Here is a 21,482-nt window from a genome sequence, read left to right as displayed (position 1 = left end):
CACCGGGGCCCCGCAACCTACCTGTGCGTAGCTCATGGTCTCAATGGTGCTGTCGTAGGCAGAGCGGAGGGAGGCGAAGTTGATCAGCACATCTACCTCCGGGTGCTTCTTCATGGCATCAGCCATGTTCTTGAAGACGGGGATCAGGATCTCCTTGTGACCCCAGTAAAACTTCTGCTTGTGGTCCCCACTGTGAGAAAGGTGAGGGGGGTCAGAACAACCTGTCAGGGCTGGGGAGGGGGGTCAGGGCAAGGAGCCTCATCTAGAAGGTGGAAAGCAGGGCTCTGCCCTCTCAGTGTTTCATCTACTGGAAAAGAGCTTTTCCAGGACCGGGGCCTGCCCCCCTCCGCGATGGGCAGTCGCTTCCCCAGCAACAGGGACCACCCAGCTGCTCCCCCAGCTCCGTCTTGGCGAGGAAGGAGATGGGACCAGACGAGGCAGCCTCGCTGCTGGGGCATGACTCACGTGAAGGGGTAGACCATGGCGGCCACCGAGGGCTCGTCCCGGGAGCAGATGTAGTCGAAGTCCAGCATGCCTTGCACGGCCCTGGTCTGCATGCCCCACACGATGGCCTTGGTATGGCGGCTGAAGAGGGTGGCACTCTTTCCTGGGGGGCAAAGACACAGCCAGTGCACCCAGGACACGCACTCCTGTGCGACTCGTAGGGGCAGGGCCACCTGCCAGACCCCTCCGTGTCCCAAGTCCAGGGAGGGCGGCTAATCAGAGCCACAAAGGGACATTAGGAGGGGGGATTCTGAGAACTTCGGGAGGAAGTGCTTCAGTTTCTTCTGGAAAGAGGTGGCAGGAGGCAAAAAGAGCTCGGAAGATCTGTCTGGCCAGTAAACAGCTCAGCAACGAGCAGAGAAAGGACTCCCAATGCAAAGAGCAGGTCTCTTAGGGCCTTTTCAGTTTCATAGAAAAGGCGAATAGTAATCAGCCTCCTGGTTACATGCAAATGGACAGTTGGTAAATTACTTTTAAAGTCACTGGGAAAAGGTGTTAAGCTCTCCCAACTCTGGTGACCACAGGATATTATATGAGAAGAGACCCCCGCCCCTCAAAGCAGAATTATCTTCTGGAGGGCGAGCTCCTTGTAGTACAGGCTTCCCAGCTAAGTGAGTGTTCTAGGAACCCATCTGTAGCAGTGTATACCAGCTGGTGGTGTTGTGAGAGGCTGTGTTCAGCTTCAGTGAATTATTTTTTGAAGGCCCAACACATTTGCCCATTTCACGACGGGTGATTTACGAGCGCACCTGCTCACAGGGCACTGAGTGTTCCGCAGTTTTTGACCCCCCACAGCCTGACCCCTGTACCCCACCCACCCCATTCACCGGATCTCTCTCGAGGGACATTTTTTATTTCCCAGGATGAAAAAAATCATCAAAGGGAAACATTTTACAGTTGTAGAAGAGGTAAAACAAAAAATGGCAGAAGCACTAAAAGGCAACAAAATCAGTGAGTTCAAGAACTGTTCTGACCAGAGGAAAATCGCCTCAGCAGGTGTTTTACATCAAACGGAGAGCACTCTGAAGGTGACCGTAGTGTAAAAATGTAAGAATAAATACACATTTTTTTATAAATAAGTTCTGTTTGGGGGGCATCCTTCCCTCGTACAACTCTCCAACAACCCCTATCACCCATCGACATCCGGACATAAACCATCTCAGGTCAGGCTCTGAATCCTCAGGACTCTAGGTCAGAGAGGGTCCCATGGAAAGGTTTGCTCGGCTTTTTCTTTAACGGAGGTTTGGGCCCAGGCTCGGCCCGGGCAAGGTGCACTACTCAGCACGCTGCTCCTCCTGGCCTCCTCCCTCGATCAGGTGGCTCTTTCCCACTCAGGGCAATGCTCTTGGATGGGCTCTCCAGCCAGCAGGAGAGGGGTAAGGGGCAAAAGAAAGGAACAAGAATATCTGGCAGAAGTGGATTCCTCAGCCTTGAAGGGAAAGGCTCTTTCGCCACCCTGCAGGCGGCGAGCTCACCCTCCCTCCGCTGCAAGTCCCAAGCAGGAGGGTGGCCCTCAGGGGAGGTTCTCAGCTCCTGGGGAAAACAGCACCAAACCGGTGGCATCTGACATTCATTACCCTACTGTACTAACACAGATTTGGCTAACCGAGTTCAAGGTCTGATTAAATGATTTTAGGAGATCACTTTCCCAAGGCAGATAGGCCCGCCTCTTCCATCCCAGCCGTGAGCTTCTCCTGAGCAGGCTCCTGATGTTGCAGACACCCAGGATTTACTGTCACTGGGCCCATCTGGGCTCTCATGAGGCATGAGATCATGGAAGAAGGGAAGCCACCCAAGCAAGTAGGACATTGAAGCCCAGAGTCGCCAGATGACTGAGATCCTAGGCCATCTGGTGTCTGAGCCAGGATTACAGCTCGACTGTGCGTGAGTGGAGGAGGAATATAAACCCTGCCACTGCCCGTCCTCAGGGGAGCCCACGCCCGGGTCCGTGTGCGACCTGCGTACACACACACGTCTGTCCACCCAGGAGGCCACAGAAGTCAGAACTAAGCCTGCGGTGCCTATAAACCCCCCTCACCTCCTGCATGAAAGGGGCCCACTCTGACACCACCTGTCCTTTCCCACCCACCGCTCAGCGCGGCTGGGGAGGGGCAGCCCCCAGGCCGGAAGAGCTCCAGGAGAGCTGGAGCAGCCCCGTTCTCTGCCCAGGGCTCAGCCCCGGGTGGTGCCTTTCAGGAAACAATGAATCTTGCCAGATAGTCTAGGAGCTGCACTCCTGGCCTTTCTGGAGGGATATAAGCAAGCTAGTTATTCTTCCCCTTTCCCTGAGCAGGAAAGGGATCAAATATCATCAGAAGACTCCCATCCCCCAGAGCGAAATCTCCCCTGCTGTGAATGTCAAGTTAAACAAAGCCCTGATGCTTTGAAAAGGTGAACAGGCGTGTTCTGTGTGCGAGGGTGCACAGAAAACTGTCCTCCACAGTGACTTCAGGCACCAAAGCCCAGACCCCTTCTACTGCACACCTTTCCGGGTCTCTCTCTCTCTCTCCCTCCTCCTCTATCCCATCTTCCACCCAAATCCCAGAGAAATCTGAACTTGCCCCTGGTACTGGGGGCTTTGGGACAAAGTCAGGAGGTGGGGAAAGTGAACGAAACCTTCATGAGATGCAGATGAGAATCAGTGGTCCCTGGCTGTCCTCCTCCCCCACTGTGCTCTGCCACTTCCCCTTCCGTTTCGATGGCTCCCTCCTTCCCGGGAAGGAGGACCCTCCCTCCTCGGCACCACTCCACTCTCCAAGGCTGTGGGCCTGGCTCTTCACCCCTTCACCCCCAAGTCTGGAGCCAGAGACTGCCACATGGCCAGGAGATCACTCAGTGGGGGCTTGAACTAAGCAGGGGTGGGAAGGGAGGGAGCGCGAAGACTAAGACTTAGGAGCAAGGCCACACCGAGGCAGGAGCGAAATATACCAGACAACACTGCAACCCACTAGGGAGGGGAAAACAAAGCAAACGGTAAGACTGAAACCCACTAACAAGCCACACGCAGATTTGGGAATGGCAGGGGCATCCTACCTTGCAGGGATCTTGGACTTGGGACTGAATCTGTCAAAGAAAATGACCAAGCCAACTGAGTGACCTACTGATGGCCCGAGGCTTTGGAGGGAGAGGGTGGGAATAGGGAAGGGTCCCATGGACAAGCCTGGCAGAGCTGATGCCCTCACCGTCTCTCGTCTATTCCACAATAGACAGGAGTCAAGCCAGCAAAAGAAGACAGCACCAATCAGCAGAGCAAAAGCAAGAAAGAGCAAAGGACCAAAGCGGGCAGAGAGAGGGGCAACAGGAAAAAAGAAGGCTTGGGGGGTGCTCTCAACACCAAACTGCCCCAGGCCCTCTGAAGGGACAGCCAGCCTGGTCCCAGCCTCTTACCACCAACCCTTGTTCCCACAAAAGTCACAAGGATCAGGCTGAGATGGGCTGGACTTGTCATTGTGTGCTGTGGGTTTGGGGACTACATGGCAGTGGCTTTCAACTTGGATACCTGGAGCCAAGGTGATACTTGTATACCTTTGTCACTCCTTCACAAAACGCCTCAGGCATGTTCTGCCTGTACCAGGAGGAGGATGCACAGGCCACGCCAGCCAGCCCAGCAATGACTAAAGCTGCTTACTGCACGCTGGCCGCCAGGGCTGGCTGAATCAGAGGAGGGGGAGACAAAGCAGGTGAAGTACAAACGGGCTGGTAGACAGCGCGTGTCCTTACAGGGGGCTCCAGAAGGCAGTGTCTTTGTAGCAGCCCCAGGATGATGGGGTGGGCAGGAACTACCGCTACACAGGAGCTTGCTCTGCCCTCCACTTAGGAGCAGAGTCTGGGAGACCGGCCTACCCACCTCCTGGAATGTCTGTAACCCTGTCTCCTCCGCAACCTCCCTGTCCTGCTCATCCTCACCCATACACAGGAGGTAAGGGGGTAAAAGAGAAGGCGAGGAGTGAGATGACCCGGGCCCGGCTGGGTTCTCAGCACCAGGAAGAGCCTGTGGGGAAGACTCAGCACATCCTCGTGTCTGTTCCCGTCCCATGCCCCATGCCCACACTCGCAGCAAAGCCCAAATGCCTACCATCACCTCTGCTGGCCCCATGAGGCCCAGAAAGGGGAGGGGGACAGGGAAGGTCCAAAACCACTGGGAGTTACCTTGGAGCACAGCAGGCTTGGCCTTCTTTGCAGGTGCCACCTCATCGGCCCTGGACTCAGAAAAAGATGCAGTCCTGCTGGGCACTGGAGTCTGGGGTAAGACAAGGAGAGGGAGTAAAAGTCACAGGTAGTAGCTGGCCACAAAAGCCACTGGTTCTTGAGGCACCAAAGAAACCAGGTAACAAGAGCCAAGTACTGCACTGTTCTTTACAAGCTGCTTCCAAAGGCACTATTCCAACAGCCTCCTGAAGCAAGAATTAACGTTGTCTCCCTGCTCTAGGTGAGCAAACTGGGGCTCTGGGCAGGTACGGCAACTGCCGAGGTACCTCCTTCGGCAGGATTTGAACTCAGGTCTCACTTAACCCCGGGCTTTCCATTATTCTACCTGGACTGGCACAGAAAAAAAAAATCGGCAGAGATCATGAAACCAACCATGTATTAATTACCTCCTCCCCATTTCCCCAAATGGCTAGGGACAGAAGATGGGCACCATGTCCCGAATGGGATGGGGTGTGAGGGGCTGACAAGGTGGCCAGCGAGCACCTACCGACGTGCTCCCACTGGCGTTGAGGAGAAAGTTTGCGGTGTGGGCGGCTGTGGGCGGCTGATTGGGGATGGGACGGTGGCCCAGGGCCATGCCTACAATGGCTGTCATGTGAGTCTCGGTGCCAAACACGTGGATGGGGATCCCAGTGGTCTTGCCTGTGGAGGAGGGGAAAGAGTCCGTCACCCAAGCGCTCAGATCAGTGCCTGAGCCCGAGTGACTCTGAAAAGGTCCTCTAGGGTCCTGCCTAACGCCTGGCACTTCTGTGCAAGCCTGATGACCCACGTCAGCTGTCGAACCTTCATCACCCAAGGATTCCTGCCTGCTGAGTAAGAGCGAGGACAGCTCTGCTGCCACACCCGAGGGACCCAGAAGCATCCTCGGTCCGCGCGCCTCAGCCTGGGTCCCGGCTCTCCAACCCCTCGACCCCACGCTCCAGCCCCTGGCCTGGCCACTGTCCCTAAGAACTGGCCCTGCTCCTGCTCCACATGGAGCTCCCTCGCCCGGGTCTCAGCCAGTTGTTCCCGTCATTCAGCCCAAGCGCCACCTCCAGGCGACCTTGACGGCCGCTCTCCCCCACCCCTCCCTGCTTGCTTTGCCCTGTGTGCAGCCCTTTCTGACAGCGTCCTGCTCCAACAGCGGTTTGCTGGTTTGATGCTCCAACCACGACCAAGAGACACCCACTGCACGGTACCAGGGGCCGGGCCTGCGGCGGGTACTCACTTTTGGAGGGGACTAGAATTTGGCAGTGCTTCAACTGACTGAGGCAGGTTTGGTGTTCACCATGGACACCAGACTTGGGAAAATGAACAGGTTTTGCCTCTCCAGTCAGAGAACACACTCAGTGAGCACAAGCACCTCACGCCTGTCACCCTCTGGCACTTCCCTCAAACCCTTGCCGCACACACACTGAGCCGTGGGGTCCGCGTTCTGCTTAAGACCAAAGCTGCTGGTCACGGAGTCCATGTATTTCAGTATTTCAGGCTCAGTCTGGTCAGCTCAGGGAGGCCTGATGCCAGTCCTGACTATGGGCCCAGACCTCTCGAAAGCTCAGGTTTGCTGACTTATGAACCTGCAGGTTCACGCTCCGAACGTGGAAAGGACAAAGGAAACCAAAACAGAGGTCACGCCCTCTCCTCCCTCAGCTCTCCCATTCCACCAGCGCCCTGCCCTCTTCTCCACACCCGGGCCGCCACTGTGCTGGACTCTGCTGCAGCCTCTTGAGAGCACTCCCTGCTTCTACCCTGGCTGCCCTCTGGTCTGCTACGCACCCAGCAGCTCAAATAAGCAAACCAAGTCACTCCTCCGGCCGGGTCTCCCATGACTGCCGACCCGGGGTCTTGCACTAGCCCACACGCCTGCGCCGGCCACTTCAGTGCCCCGTCTCCCACACCCTGCCCCTTGTCCCCTTGTCCCCTGCCTGGGTCACCCCTGACCGACTCCCCCCCCCATACACTATCCTTTCACCAGGTCTGTCCTTCATACGCACTCAGCACAGCCCGACATCGCAGTCAACGTTCTCAACCGCACGAGGGCTGGGCTGGCTGTCCCGTGCCGGGTGTGTGGCTACAAGCCCCGTGCTGGACACAAAGCAGGTGTTCTGCAAGTGTCTGTGACACGAACGTGCTTTCCTGCCCACTATGAAGCTTACACCCTGTCCACACCAGAGGGCAGGAAGTGGAAGCAGGAGCAGGCTGCGCATCCAGAGAGTGGTGGGAGAACACGGAAGGACCCCCAAGGAGGCAGGCCATGACGCTCGGGGTCGGGGGGAGAGAAAAGTCCCTGTCTTACCAACTTCTCCCATCACCCGCAAGCCCTCCTGATAGTTGGGGCCACCTCTTCGGACAAAGATGGTGACCTCATGCTCCTTCAGGGGGCCTTGGTAATCTCGAATCGCTCTCACGATGCCCTGGAAGCACAAAGGGACAAACAGGTGACTAAAAATGAGGCAGCCATGAATCAATGACTTATAACCGTGATCAACAAACATACCCAGGTGTGTGTAACAAGGCGGCTTCTGGTGATGTGGGGCAAGTCCCAGCAGCCGAGTTTTACATGTGTGGACTGGGCTATGCACAAGTGACCAAAAAGCCTGGCATCTGGGATCACTTGTAAAGATGCTGAGATGAGAATCCGGAGTACCCGGGAGGGCAGCCCCTCAATGAACGGGGTGCCGGGCCCCCAGTATCAGTGACATGTGCTGCTCTCTCTCTTGTCCCATCTACAGTCACTGTTATCTCACTGCAATTTAGGGAGGGGGGAATAATCTACGCTGGGGCCCCACCCAAGAGTTTTCATGGGTAGCAAGCAAGGCACACACGACTTATATGTCAATGTCCCATAGGAGTTTCTTTCAGATTTAGGGAGCAGCCCTCACACTGAGGATCAACTTTGGAAACTTCAGGGAATACACAGGTGCGCACTGAGTTCGTCTCTGCAGACGCGGGACAGCTGACGGAGCCCCGAGCCGACCCTCTGCCACCCTCTACCCGGTCCCTGCTCCGGACCCAACCCGCTGGCTTTATTGAAGAGCTGCTTGAGTTACAACAAAGCTTGGAGATTTGACCTATTTCAGATTTGTCTGCGGAGTCAGGTCCAATTAAGGGCACCCTGTTTTCGGCAGGACTGACGAGGCCTGGTCCTCCACTTCTTGAGAGTGCAGATTTACAAGGTTGAGGTTTATTTATTCATTATCCTCACCACCTACTTGAAAGCACCAGACAGGGCACATTCCAACAAATGGCTTCAATGAGCCCCTGGCAGTGGGGAATAATAAATGGCCTCCTGAGGTGGCTGCTTGAGGGGACCAATTCCTGAAATACGTCAGTTCGGCCATCCTAGTTGACCAGCAGTCACATTTAGAAGCCGTGTGCCCGTGGCCCTGACCATGTTACAGGGACCCTGGCTGACGGCCCTGGGCTGGGTGAGCAGGAGCCCCCAGACCATCAGAACGGTTGCCTCATTCTGACCTGTTGGAGAAGGGGCTGGAGGCTGAGAGATGCAAGACCAGCAGCAGCTGCAGGGAACTCGGAGCCGCACAATGGAGGGTCGAAAGTGAGGGTGCACTGAGACAGCTCTTCAAGAACTGGTCCCGAAAGGGGGATGGCAGAACTCCGCCTGCTCCCCACACCTCAGATGGAGAATTTCGGCCCAGTGAGCGTCAGCTGCCTGCCCCCAGACACAGCCTCAGGTCCAAATCTGTCCCAGGGTTCTGTGCTTCCTCTACGAGGGACCTCTCTATCTGGACCAGGCAATTCACGGGAACTTGCTTCTTCTTAAGCCTTGCTTGTGAGAACCTCCCTCCCCTGGTTCCCCATGTTCCCCAGAAACCGCATAGCCACTGCAGCTCATTACCTTGAATGTGGCGGCCACATTGGTGAAGTTCGCGATGCTGCCTCCGATGATGAGGATCTTGCCTGGAGTTAAGAGAGATGTTAGAAGGGTTAGAAAGGTGGACCTGAGCATCTTACCAGACAGCCGACTGCGAGTTCTCTCCTCTGAGCAAGGGTCCGCCAGCTGTTAGGAGGTGTCAGTACAGAGGTGGGGGACACTGGATGGTCTCTCCTGATGACGCTCAGGCTTATCAGCTCTACTCTCCATCCCCCACACCACAGAGCAGGTGGTTAATCCAAACCCGCAGAATCTCTATGTAATTCCCAGATGGCCGTCCAGAGACCTAGCCTGGTTTCTGGACACGACTGACGGGAACCTCGCTCCACCCGGTCCTGGGTAGGGTGACTGGTATGCGTAGTCACCAACAGTGGAACAGCACAGCCGGGGAACAAACGTCCACAAACCGAGTTTACAGCAGCCAGAGAGAGAGAGCACGCCTCGCCTCCTCCCTCGCACCCTGCTCGCTCACAGGGCTGTAAGTCACCTCCCCAGCTTCTCGAGACCCCCTCTGAGAGACGCTGTCACTGCCCATTTAACTTCTGAAGTTAAATGACCAGCCCTCGGTTGCAAAGGACCGGGCCCAACCTCAGTGCCTGCCAGCCCAAAGCTGCTCCCTGTAGCGCACGGGGCTGTCCTCAGACAGAAGTGCGTGCGTCTCACCTTCTGGGTGCTTCTCTCGGGTCATGAGGGACAGGATTGTCTTGGCGTAGTCATAGGTCTGCTGCTCGCTGGGGGCGCCAGAGTACTCCCCGTAGTTCGCCAGCTCATTGACACCCCCGAGATCGCAGATGGTGTCACTGCCAGGGAGACACAGAAGTCAGTGCTGGGTCTGACTTGAGTGGCAGAGGGTGACGGCCTAGTGACTGGGAGGACACGCGGACACCCCCAAAGCCCTGAAGTCCGACTATGGACCTGACTCCTCAGATCTTGGACCCCGAGCCCCACACAAGCCACACTCAAAGGCTAACGGTGCTGCATCAGGCTCCCCTGGGCAGCGTGTTCTGCCAGCGCTGGGCTGCCACCACGGGCCCCAGACTGACGGCCAATGGTGAGTGACGTGACCAAAGGGCACCTCCCAACACAAAGAAACAATGCGCCTTCCCAGAGTCTCCGCCAGACTGCCCCACGGAGAAGGAGAACTGTAGCCAGAGGGAAGCCTAGCTAAGCATTCAGTTACCAAAGGGTGTGGACTACGACCCCAATATTTCTATGAAGTGTGAAACGACACACACTTTCATAGGCGCTGAAATGCCTGGAAGTACACACAGCAAAGTGCTCACCGTGGTGACCTGGTATGTGTGGGGAGGTGCAGTGACACCAAGGTGCACGGTTCCTTGCTCTGCACCAAGCAAGGAACTAGAGACGTCCAGAGGTGAAGCACGTGACCCAGGCTACACACCTGTGGACCTGACTGGCACCCTGGCAGCAGCCCCCTCAGTCACCTGTACACGACAGAGGCACCACCTCCCGCCACCATGGTCCAGATCCTCCCTTTGGGGTTCAGCAGGGTCAGCTTCAGGCTCGCCCCACTTTTGGCATCCAGGTCTGCAATGTAGGCTTCCTAGGGACCAGACCACAAGCACAGGTGAGCCCCGGAGGCGCCCCCTTTGCCAACGCCCCAGGTCCTCGAGCCCCTCCGCTCCCCTTTCCCTGGAGACATATGAAGAGGCGCTCGGCTGCTTTAAGAGGGCCGGGGAGGGGAGGCTGTGTGGGGACCCTACGCGCCTGGGACGAAACGTGATGGCATCTTCACGCCCTACAACCACCCACTGCCACTGTCCCCACCTGGGGACAAACTCTCCAATTCCTTTCTAGGACTGCAAGTCCTGGGCTCTCTGCCCCATCCCAAGCCTTGCTGTGTCACCGTTTCCTCACCAGCACCCCCTCCGAGTGTCTGTCGCCTAGATCACACAATCCCCTCGCCTCCCCCGAGCCTAGCCGCTTTCCTTGGCCGGAGTTACATCGTGTCATGCAGGCCTCATTCTGCTATGAGGACCTCAGAGAAGATGGGGTGGAAAGGAGCAATTAAAATTCTCAGCAAGTGGCAGACAGAACTACGTCCCTAACAGATTAGGGGGAGCCATTCGGAATTACCAAACAGCAACAAATCAAGTTAAGAGCCCAGGGAGGTTGATTGAGAGAGACGTCTAAAAGGATTTCTGGCCAGGATTCAGAGCCTTGGCCAACTCCTACCCCCGGCCCCCTTGGGGTTTTAAGAAAATTAAATGGCTCTCGACCTTCCTTTCCCTGCCAAATATACCGCCCGCGAGGGGGCCCAGTGCTCATCTGAGACTGGTTCCCTGCTCCCATTGCTCTCCACCTCCCACCCCGAGCCAGCCTCACCTCCGGATAAGCCTCTCGCCCGAAGGGCGGGGGGAACTCTATATCGCCCCACTTCACTTTGCAGATGTAGTCCGCAGTGGCATCCACCTTGGCCGCCAAGTCAAGGACATAGACGCCACCTTTGGTCACCACTGCGAGAAAGGTGGAGGCACTCAGACCCCTGCCCCAGGCAGAGGTGACCACCAACTGCCAACCGCGCCCCCCCAGACTTCCCGCACGCCACTCCCATGGGGTCCGGGTCCCACACAGGCCTAATGGCTTCCTTGCTGAGCGAGGAATCGGAACAATTCTCAAGGAGACACAGCTTTCTCCCATCAAAGGGAAAACAAATCCTTTAAGACCAGTTTCCTCCACCCTTACCTACAGGTAACATGATAGGAAAGTCTGTTTTACTTGCTATGCAATTTTTAAACATTTCATAAAACGATACACAATGTGCCTTAAATATCTAACTAACCATTTACCCATCCACAACCCTGCCATTAAAAAAAATGTTTAGCCCTGGCTGGTGTAGCTCAGTGGATTGAGCACCGGCCTGAGAACCATAGGATCGCAGTTCGATTCCCAGTCAGGGCACATGCCTGGGTTGCAGGCCAGTTCCCAGCAGGGGATTCAAGAGAGGCAACCACACATTGATATTTCTCTCCCTCTTTCTTCTTCCCTTCCCCTCTAAAGATAAATAAATAAAATCTTCTTAAAAATGTTTAAAGGTACAGGCTGGGGGAAGCTACACTGTCAGGTGGTAGGTGGGGGAGTTGGAGGCTGCGCCGGGGGGATGGGGGGCCTGGCCAGCAGGGTGCCTTTACTGCCGCCTCACCAGACATCCATCTTCTCTTTCCCCCAGGGCCATTTAGCTAATTAAGTCAGCACAGAACCATCTGGCACATTAGAGCGGCTTATCCCCAGCTGGCTCTGGAATCAGGACTTTGCCCTGAGAAGCCCTGGCCAGAGCCAGATCACACCACCGACCTCCTTCCCGGCCTGATAGGCTTGGCCAAGGCTTCCAGACCTTGGGGATCAATGATTGACCAACTTCTGGAGGGGGGGCCTCCAAGAACACAGAGAGGAAAGGAGGAGGGCCTGAAGGGTCAGGCGAGTGCAGAGGCGGCCCCGCTGCTGGGCGAACAGCATAGCTCACAGGCAGAAACAGCCTCAGAGCACACAGGACTGCCCCATCACAGAACAAGTCAGGCCAGAGGAAGAAGCTGGAGCTGGTGAAAGGGGACCAATCACAGTCTTCCGAGAGCTCACAAACAGAAGCCTGCACTCAGTGAGCCCGGAGATCCCTCTACCCACGCACACCTGCCTGCCCTGCCCTCTGCACACGAGGCCTGGTACTCTGCTCGTCCACGCCACGTCCCCACCAGCACTGGCACCCTGCTGTAACCGACCCATGCCCATCCCACCCCCGCAGAGCCAGTTACCCAGGGGGTTGATCTCGAGGTACGTGAAGTAGAGATCCTCGTAGAAATTGAAGAGGCCGGAGATAAAACTGACCAGAATTCTAAACAGGGAGGGAGAGAGAGACGACCAACCCATCAATGAGCAGGCTCGGCAGCAACGGTGCTGTCACTGACAGCTCCACTCCCCGCCACACTGACACCCCGCCACCCCACCACCCCGCTGATGCCCCTGCTTTCCTCTGCCAAGCCTGCTCCTTGGGCATCACTCTTCAGCTACTGAGGCGGAAAGGAGCTGTCAGGCAGGGAGCCAGCGGAGGAGGCACCAGACAGACAGGGGCAAGGTGAGGGATGCGGATGGCATACTTCAATGCGAGCCAGCCAGCTCCCCTCCTCGGGACGGTGGGGGGTGGGGGCGGAGGCCTGTGTGCCTACCACCTGCTCCCCACCTCCCACCCAGACAGGGAAGTCCACTCTGCTTTCCCTGCTGTGCCCAGAGACCCCCGCCTTCCCTACCCCCACCCCAACCATGTCCCTACAGACCCTCTCACTCAACTCTTTTTTGTCTTCGGGGGCGTGGACCAACAGGTGTTTCTTGATGTCCTCAGGATTCAGCTTCTGGTCCACCCCGACCAGCAGTTTCTTCGCTTTGGCGTCCACATCGCCCACGTCCACCCCTCCTTCGTGGTGGAACAGGATGAAGTCCCCTTCTCGGGTGGCATAGATGCAGACGTAGAACTCCTCCGCCTTTCGGGGGCAAGGGCACCGTGTGGACGGGGCACGGGGCGGGGAGGCGGGGAGCCCGATCCCTGTGGTCTCACTTGTAAAACCCAGGGACAGCATTCACCGGGGAGAGCTGTTTACCACCTCCCTCTGGGGCACGAGGGGGGAGAAGAGGCCACTGCCTTACTGGGTGACAGTCCAGACTGAGCCAGCACAACCTGGTCTGGGGAGGGGCCCTGTCTTCAAGTCCTTCTAATCTCATCACTGGGAAGCCACCAGCGCTGCCTCCTCCAGCTACACAGTAGTCCTTTCCTGCATCTTTGGACCCCCTGCTCCGTGGGCCCCTCAGGCCCTCAGTGCCGCTTGCTAGACTCTGGTGCCTTTGACTTTTCTGCAGCAGTGTGAGCTCCCCTTTTATCATTCGGGGGTGGGTAAGCCCAAGGCTCCGGGAGAGAGGAGACCCAGCCTTCTGAGCCGCCTCACACCTACCTGACTGTGCGGAACAAAGGGCTCGATCAGGAAGCTCTTGAGGAAGCCTCTGGCCTTGCCCACCTGCAGAGACGGGGGAGGCAAAGCTCAGGTGGAGTCTTCCTCCCGGGGCACAGGGAGGCGGCACCTCTGCTCCCCGCACCCCACCTTCTCATCAGAGGTGGGGCCCGAGCACTGCCACCATGACACTCAGCAAAGAGAGACTTTTCTGGAAAACGGGGCCATCGGGCCACAGACCCTGGCCGGCAACTTTCAACTACTGCACGGCAGGAATGTTTACAACACACAACACCTGACTGTTTCCTCAGGGACACTGACCTCTTTTCCCTGAGGCTGTCAAATGAAAAAATGTCAATATCCAATACAACGAACAATAGCCATCTGGTGTGAATGAATCAAAACGACACCTATTTTTTTGGTCAGATCAGCAAAGAAGTATATTTGGGTGTGCTTCAGAGTTTTAGTAGTTTGTGTGTGCCACAAGATGAAAAGGGCAAAAAAAACCACTGCCCTCAGCCACGGAAGTCCTCATGAGATCCCCTCTCCCATCCGCTTGTCCTTGTGCCGGCCACACGTACTGACCTTGCAGTCTTGCCCTGCCGCCTCTGAAGGGTGATAAATGAGCTGCCACACTGCCCCAGCCCCAAAAGCACACAGATTAGGAGTCATCTCCCTCCCTGCAGGCACATAAATTAAAGAGCTCAGACAAATCAAGGCCCTCTATCTTAGAGCTCAGGCTGGGAGAGTCAGGCTGGGAGAGTCAGGCTGGGAGAGTCAGGCTGGGAGAGCCAGCCTGGGAGGAGAGGCCAGGCACGGGGCAGGGCGGGTGGGGGCAGGAAGAGGAGAGCGAGAGCTTGACCACGGACACTTTTCCGCACAGACTTTCACGGCTGACTGCAACAGGCCTGCAGAGCTAATCACTTTAAGTGGGTCCCTGGTGGCAGCTGAGGAGACAGCCTTCATCACAGTGTGTTCTGAAGCCCCACCTGCCTGGGCGTCACTGCTGAGTCAGAGACCAGACAGTGACCCATCGGAGGCAATGAGCCGATCCTGAGCCAAGCTGCTGCTGGCCCGCCCCGACCTCCTGACACCCCCTCACCAAGGCTGGAGGGGGAGAGGCGAGTGTGTTCCTGGGGATGCTGCTCAGCCCCCAGCCCTGCTGTCCTCTCCCCAAAGGCCTGGAAGCACAAAAGTCAGGATCCTTCAGCCCCCCAGGCTCGTGTACAATTTCAAGAACCCTCTTTACTATGAGGGCCGGAAGCTGGGAATGAACGCAAAGAGCCGGTTTAAGAAAGCCCGGTCAGAGAGGGAGATGGCCCCATCGCCACCTTCGCCCTACTTCCGAGTCAGCCGAGGAAGAAGACAGTCGCCCCCGGCCCAGCCACCCCGGTGGGGGCAAAGCCAGGTTCTAAGCCAGGCCTCTGCCCATCCCTGCCTTCAGTCCTCCAGTTCCCTGTGGTAGTGAGAAGAAATGCAGTGCTATTTCTGAGTAGCTCTTAGCCTTCCTAAGCCACGCTTCACTTTAGCTCTCTCATCTACGGAGCCGGGATTAGTCACCAAGCCAGAAGCCAGGAAGTCCCCTTAGTCTTCAGCAGCACTGTCACTTCCTAGGCCTGGGCCCAGTTGCATCTCTGCCTAAACGATTCTGCACGTCCCCTCTTTGCCTCTTCTCCCCACCCTCTCAGGGCTTGCCTGTCATGACAAGCTACCACACATCCGGAAACTAAAAAAAAGGCATTCCCATCTCAGAGTGCCAATAAAGAAGCCAATAAAGACCACTTCCGCCTGACTCTCGAATCGCGCCGGGGTTCCTCGGCCGTTCCCTGACCGGGGGAGCTGGGAGTGGGCACCAAGGCCGGCCCGGCTGACTCAGCCAGCCCCACAGGACTACTGCCTTCCCCAGGCTGCAGTCTGACCAGTGCACGGTGAGCCGCGGGATTACCAATCTAGTGGCTAGCACAGCAGAGCCCCCAGCCCTCCGCCCAGACTCACTGTGGCTTCCTGTCCCAGCCGTGGCTTCAGCCAGCTCTTGACTCCATCCAGAGTGAGGTTGACCCCAACCAGGCCCAGCTTCCCACGCCGTTTGATCAACTGGTCTGGCTTGACCACCAAGCTCTGGAACAGGAGGGGTTTGTATTCAGAACAAGGAAAGAGAGGGCAGAGTAAGAGGTGACGGTCTGGGGGCCCGAAGCACAGGATAGCCTAGGTGGCTTCCAATCTATCCCGCTCCCCGAAACGATCCCACCCCTCCTTTGGGGGCAGCTCTTGGAAGCCTCCCTCGCCTGACCCAGCCCACTTCTTCCTTTTGACAACCAGGAATCTAGAACCGTCTGTGCCCAGGATGGGACCTGGCACAGAGCAGGTGCTCCCCAAACACCTGCTGAATAAATGATTCCCTCTCCTCCCCCGTGTGGTGTCTTAACTTCAATAAACTGTAACCTTTAGGTTTAACCTACAGATTTCAACTCCCCCACACCAACCCATGCTCCAAAAGGAAGAATAGAGAGATACAGCCTTTGGCTGGCAAAGAACTTTAAAGGTCATCTGGTCAACCACACCCCTGGGCTTGAACCCTGTCTACAAGCCCAACAAGCAGCCCCCAGCCACTGTTCATATACTTCCAGTGCCGGGAAATTCACTGCGTTCAGAGGCAGCTCCCTCTTCAGTTGGGCTGCCTCCTAGTGGGAGGAAGCGTGCTCCCCTGAAACCCCGCCCTTGGTCCTGGTCCTGCTCTCTGGGCCCTGCCGAAGAAGTCTGAAGCTTCCGAGCCCTCCCAACAGGGGCCCTGCAAGGGTCTGAAGAAGAGCCTCTGCCCAGGCTGCCCCGCCCCAGGCCATCAGCCATTCTACATCAACTCCAACGCCCCACTTTCTCATGGCCCTGACATTCCTGATGTGCCCCACTTGAGCAGGTGGGGGGGCACACACCTATTTGTCACTGGGCATCACCCAGTGACAGGCAGCAGGCTAACTGCTTTCCAGACCTTGCTGCTCACCCCTACAGCTCACGTGGTGAGTGTTATGCCCATGAAACTCGGAGAGGTAGGATGGCTTGGTCCAGGACACACAGTTACTAAACAGACAGCTGCCACTGGGACTCACTTGGCCAGTTCCAAACCCACGCTTTCTGCATGCCTGGCCAGGGCACCTCAACACTCGGAGAGCTGAACCCAAAATCCTGCTCAGTCTACTGCATGCTGCCCACTGCTGTGGGCAGTCTGCCTTCACCTGACCCATGTGGACATCTCCAACAAACCAAGAGCTTTCTCTTCCTCGGACCCTGGGCCTGGATGAAGGGTCTAGGATGGGGACAAACTCACCTGGCTGAGCAGCCAGGGGTGGTCCTGCAGCAGGCGGGCCCAGTCTGTGTCAGGAGTGACCCGGGCGTACTTGAACCGGTTCTGGATGGCCGAGGTGGTGCAGATGTACTTGTAAAGGAGTTCCTTGCCCGTCTGCTCCGAAATCGCCTTGGCTGACATGGCTGCAGAGGGACCTACTCTGCCTGTTGGTCCTGTTGGGGGAAGAGGAGCTGGTCAGAAGGGGAGGAAAATGGAAGCCCTATGCTCTCCAGCAGGGCAGACACAGGCCCCCAGACAACAAAACCAGATCTCAGCACCTCTCAAGAGGGAGAAAAAGGGCTACCCAGCAGGAGGGATGGGATCTCAAACACAGAAGATCAGGGAGTGGTGGGAGAGGGAGGGCGGTATAGAAACATAAAGCTGGCACTTCCCCTAGCCTCCATCCTATGTCCACTCCCTCTAGGCAAATCAGCTCATCTGTGTCAACGTTCACCCCACAACAAAGGCAGGTGGATGGAGAGACCCGGCTTACCAGCAGTGTGACCCAAACCTATGCACTGGTCCCGCCCAAGGTGGGCACAGGCACTGAAACACACCCTTTGGTTACTGTGGGGAGCACAGCCAAATTGTGCAGTGCCAGCCTTACTCCCCCTACAGGTTTTGTCTCCCCCACACCCCGATTCTCCCCCTTTACACACTTATACACGCATCACCAAGCTGAAGGCCAGGCCAGCAAGTTTAACTAGCCTCTGGCCAGATTGAGCCCCCTAAGAAGCAAAGAGGAAGAGTCATCTCGAAGCTCATTTCTCCCGGCCAAGTTAAGAGCAAACACAGGGTGGGGGAACTATGACCTTCAGTGCAACCCACCCAGCCCACTGAGTCACCCAGCTGCTAATTTAGAGCAAAACAGAGGCCTCCCTGGGGACCACCTTGCACTGGTCACTTCTAACTGAACTGGGGCTGGGAAGAGGCAAAAACCATGCTCAGTCACATGTATACAGAAACTTGCCTTTTGTGAGGTGCACCAAGATTCCTAACTCTGTTTCTTAGATGAGAAATAGAAGCTCAGAGGAGTTAAAATAACTTGCCCCAAAAGCCTAACCAATTAGCAGGGGACACAAGATGTGAACCCAAAGCTGTGAACTCCTGGTCACTAGAAAACCCCACACCTCAACTCAAGAGACCATTTCTAAGGAGGGGGAGGGTCTGTGTGACAATGTCATTTCCCTTCCCACCACTCTGTCTTGATGCGCCCACTTTGCCCCGTGGGTAGTGACAGGAATGAGTTGGGGAGAAGAATAGGGGTGGGAAAGGAAATCAAGCCACTGTGCTAAAGCTTGGCCACATGAGGCAAAGTCAGTCCCGTCTCTCCCCCAAAGATGCAGAACTGAAGCTGTTTAATTTTCCGGAGGGAAAAGGCAAGTGAAAGTAAAGGAGAGCAGCGTTAGGGAGCTGGCTGGTTTATACACACAGGAAGGTTGGTCTCCATTTCCAGGAGCCACTCTGCACCTCCCTCCCAAATGGCCAGACTGGAGCTTCAGGTTCTAATCCTGGCTTGGCTGGTTCCCCCAGCCTCCCAGTGGGTACAATGTCTCCAGCTGGGCACAATGGGTGCATTCAGTCTCGTGTCTGGCCCAAAGTAGAGTAGCAGGGAAGGGGGTCAAAGCAGATATTCCCTTTTCTGCAACGCTGCCCCCTCCCCCCATTACTTCCAGCTCCATCTCAATGTGAGTTTCGGAAGGAGATGCCTCAGCCAACTGCACTGTCCTCCACCCCCTCCCACTCCAGCTCTGTTTCCCAACCTTCCTGGCTCAGACCAGAAAAACTGGTCCTGAAATCAGATGGGGACACCTGCTCCCCCCACCCCCAGAGTGCAGCCCAGGGCAGACCAAGCGGAGCAAGAAGGGGGCCCTTTCTGACCACCCTCAGTAGTTCAGACACACTGGATACAAGTGACCACAAAATCCAGAAGCAAGGAAGCCCCTCCAGCTGCCAAAACAGACAGCAACCCAACTTTGGAAAGGACAGGGTGAGAAAAGGGAACTTTGGTAGCTGAAAAGTCACAATTTTCTTGAGCACCAGGTCAAACCTCCAATTCAAGAGCTCATCTCCATAAGGTCCTCAGAAAAAGATGGGCGAGACGACAGGGGGACGATACAGGATGGATGTGCCAGCTTACCAGAGTAAGAGATTTGCCACCAGACCGTTTTGGCTTAGTTGGGCAAACCCTCTCAAAGCCAAGGCAGAGAATTTACAAGACAGAATAAAAGCAGAAAAAGAATCGCCTCTGCGTTTTCACCAATGCACTAAGGGCTCACAAAACCAGGAAGTGACCTAGGTGGACAACATAAGTGGCAAGTGTAAACATTCAGTGGGGTCTTGATGTCTCTCTGGGACAGCAGCCCTTAACGTGTCTGAGGACTCAGGCTTGTGAGCACCCAAAGAAAAGCCCATAAAAGCATGCAGGTCCCCGACTGTGCACACCATTTTAAGGTGCTGGCCTGAGATTAACATCCAATGGCCCCAGACCTGCAGTGAAAAACTGCTCTAGGGACAAGACTTAAGGTATATACCAATCTGGGTTGGAGGAACCCCCCTCCCCTGCCCTGGCCCCACGGTCTTCAGCCACCTCCTGAGAGGCTGAATGTGCTGTCAGACTGGCAGCAAATGGTTTCAGGGCAGAACTGAGACCCCAGGCATTGGCTTTGGGGACTAAGAAACGGTTACCTAATAACAGGTATATGCATAAGCCATTTGGGAGAAATCGTGCCAAGGAACCCAAAACACACACACACACACACACACACACACACACACTCTCTCTCTCTCTCTCTCTCTCTCCAAGGGAGGAACCTATGAGCTGAATGAGGGTGTTTTCTGCAGACAAGGTATGTGACCCAGGATTGAGTTCATGTACAGCAGCCACCGAGGGCAGAAGCAGCCCACAGGGAAGGCTGAATGAAAGAAAGGAGCCTGTTCCCCAGGCATGTACTGCTGGGACACAGCCAGTGGTGCAGAATCAGAGACAGAAAGTACTCATTCTAAGGTTAGTACCCCTAAGACTGCACTTTTTTTTGGACAAAACAGGCAATCCCTGGAGTACAGGAGAGGGCAGTTCTGCAAGTGTCCTCTACATAGTGTCCAAAGGGGGGGGTGGAGATACCAGCTGCCCAGTGTCTGAGGGATCTTTCCATCAAAGTCTCCTAAGCTGTTTAAGAAGCTCTTTAAGAGGTGAAAATCGCCCATCTGGTCAGCTGGGGTCTACCAGATAGCTGTCCCTTGCCCAGCATTTCAGAAATCCAGGGAACTGAGCTGGCTGAAACACGCAGCAAAGTTACTGTGCTATGCACTGCTCCTCACCATCCTTTCCAGAACCCTCTTCCCAGGCAGACTGCAGGGGACCACCTAATGGCTTAACTCCTTAGAACCGCACAGTATGTGCCAAGGTTGGAGAGGGCAGCAGGAACGGAGACTGGCCTTCTGCCAGGCCCAACAGGAGGGCGGCGGCAGCATCCTCTGGCCCTTTGAGGGGCTTGCTTCAGCCAAGCTCGGTGTCAGCGCCAGGGGTGGGGAGTCAGAGGGGCACTCCGGCCATCTGTCGCTTAGAGGTTTGGCCCGACGGCACCTCCAGAGCGAGGAGGGTCCTCCCGGCGTCGCCACTCTACGGCCAGGTCCTCGCGGAGAGGCCAGGCCTCGGGCAGCCTAGGGCAGGCCGACCCCGCGTGGCCCGCCGCGGCTCCATGCCCGGCTCGCTCCCTCCACTTCGGCGCGGGGTTCAGTGAACTCTACAAAACTAAGAGAAAGGGCCTGAGCCCGGCTTGGAGGTGTCGGATTGGGGTGAGTGGCCACCAATGTCTCTACTTCCCGTCCTCCGCATCCGGTGCGGGAACCGGATGGGGGCAAGAGGTGGCCCGATAAAGCCGGAGGAGGCTCGATAACTGGCCCCGAAAAGAGGTGAGGAGCGCCAGCATAGAGTAAATGCAATTCATAGGGAAGAGAAGCTAGGATGGCGGCAAGCCTGTGCAAACTCCCAGGAACTGGAAAGTGGAAGAGTTGGGAGTTAGTTGCACGTGGCTGCTGGCCGGGCTTACGGGCGAAGGCTAACCTAAGGCTAAGACCCCCCAAAACTTCCAAGTAGGTGCAGGAACGGCGCTTTAACACCCAGCCGGCACCGGTGGAGGCAGTTCCGAGCTGAGGGAGGGAGGCAAGAATTTCCTGGGCCAGGTGGGAGCCCTCCCACAAAAGCAGCCATCCGCTACTCACCTCTGCGAAAATCCGTGCGCGGCGCTCCCTAAATACAGGCCTTGTCCTAACGTACACTAGCCGTAGCGCGCCAGCCTCCCCGCAGCCGCCCGGGACCCGGCTTTTGTTCCGGCCCTGGAGGGCTTCTCCCCGCCCCCATCGGCACACGTCGAGAACCGCCTGGCTATTGGTCACACGCGTTCCCTAGCCTGAGAGCCAGAGCTCCTCCCAATTCGCTGCCCTGTATAGCTCCGCCCCAATGGGCGGACCCATAAGCTTCTGGGACTTGTAGTCCAGTCAGCGTACCCACCCCAGAAGCTCAAACAGTCCGCGGGTGCCGCCTTTCCGGAGCGTACTGAGCCAGGGAAGGATCGGGGGTGGAGCCTCGGATGGGGAG

At 56.5% G+C, this 21,482-nt stretch overlaps 1 protein-coding gene across 3 annotated transcripts in view; it reads right to left on the bottom strand.

Annotated features, from left to right (window-relative positions):
* ACLY (ATP citrate lyase) overlaps positions 1-21,232 on the bottom strand; it is a 40,545-nt gene extending 19,313 nt beyond the window's left edge. The window contains exons 1-16 of one of the 3 annotated variants that reach the window (XM_037033473.1): positions 21,107-21,232; positions 16,865-17,055; positions 15,538-15,660; positions 13,546-13,608; positions 12,890-13,080; positions 12,358-12,437; positions 10,934-11,064; positions 10,033-10,151; positions 9,251-9,387; positions 8,552-8,613; positions 6,989-7,106; positions 5,201-5,355; positions 4,654-4,744; positions 3,538-3,567; positions 466-607; positions 22-190 (exon numbers count right to left, since the gene is read on the bottom strand). In XM_037033473.1, coding sequence (XP_036889368.1) covers positions 22-190; positions 466-607; positions 3,538-3,567; positions 4,654-4,744; positions 5,201-5,355; positions 6,989-7,106; positions 8,552-8,613; positions 9,251-9,387; positions 10,033-10,151; positions 10,934-11,064; positions 12,358-12,437; positions 12,890-13,080; positions 13,546-13,608; positions 15,538-15,660; positions 16,865-17,023 — 1,770 coding nt within the window. In that variant the 5' untranslated portion in view covers positions 17,024-17,055; positions 21,107-21,232. The remainder of the gene's footprint in view (positions 1-21; positions 191-465; positions 608-3,537; positions 3,568-4,653; positions 4,745-5,200; positions 5,356-6,988; positions 7,107-8,551; positions 8,614-9,250; positions 9,388-10,032; positions 10,152-10,933; positions 11,065-12,357; positions 12,438-12,889; positions 13,081-13,545; positions 13,609-15,537; positions 15,661-16,864; positions 17,056-21,106) is intronic. The other 2 variants (XM_037033472.1, XM_037033474.1) reach the window with 2 other exon arrangements.
* Between the last annotated feature and the right edge of the window lie 250 nt (positions 21,233-21,482).

Source organism: Sturnira hondurensis, unplaced genomic scaffold, assembly GCF_014824575.4.
Source record: "Sturnira hondurensis isolate 20B ecotype Veracruz unplaced genomic scaffold, ASM1482457v3 Scaffold0021632, whole genome shotgun sequence".
Lineage (NCBI taxonomy): Eukaryota > Metazoa > Chordata > Mammalia > Chiroptera > Phyllostomidae > Sturnira > Sturnira hondurensis.
The sequence above is the reverse complement of the archived record's forward strand: the minus strand, read 5'-3'. Positions and strand labels throughout refer to the sequence as shown.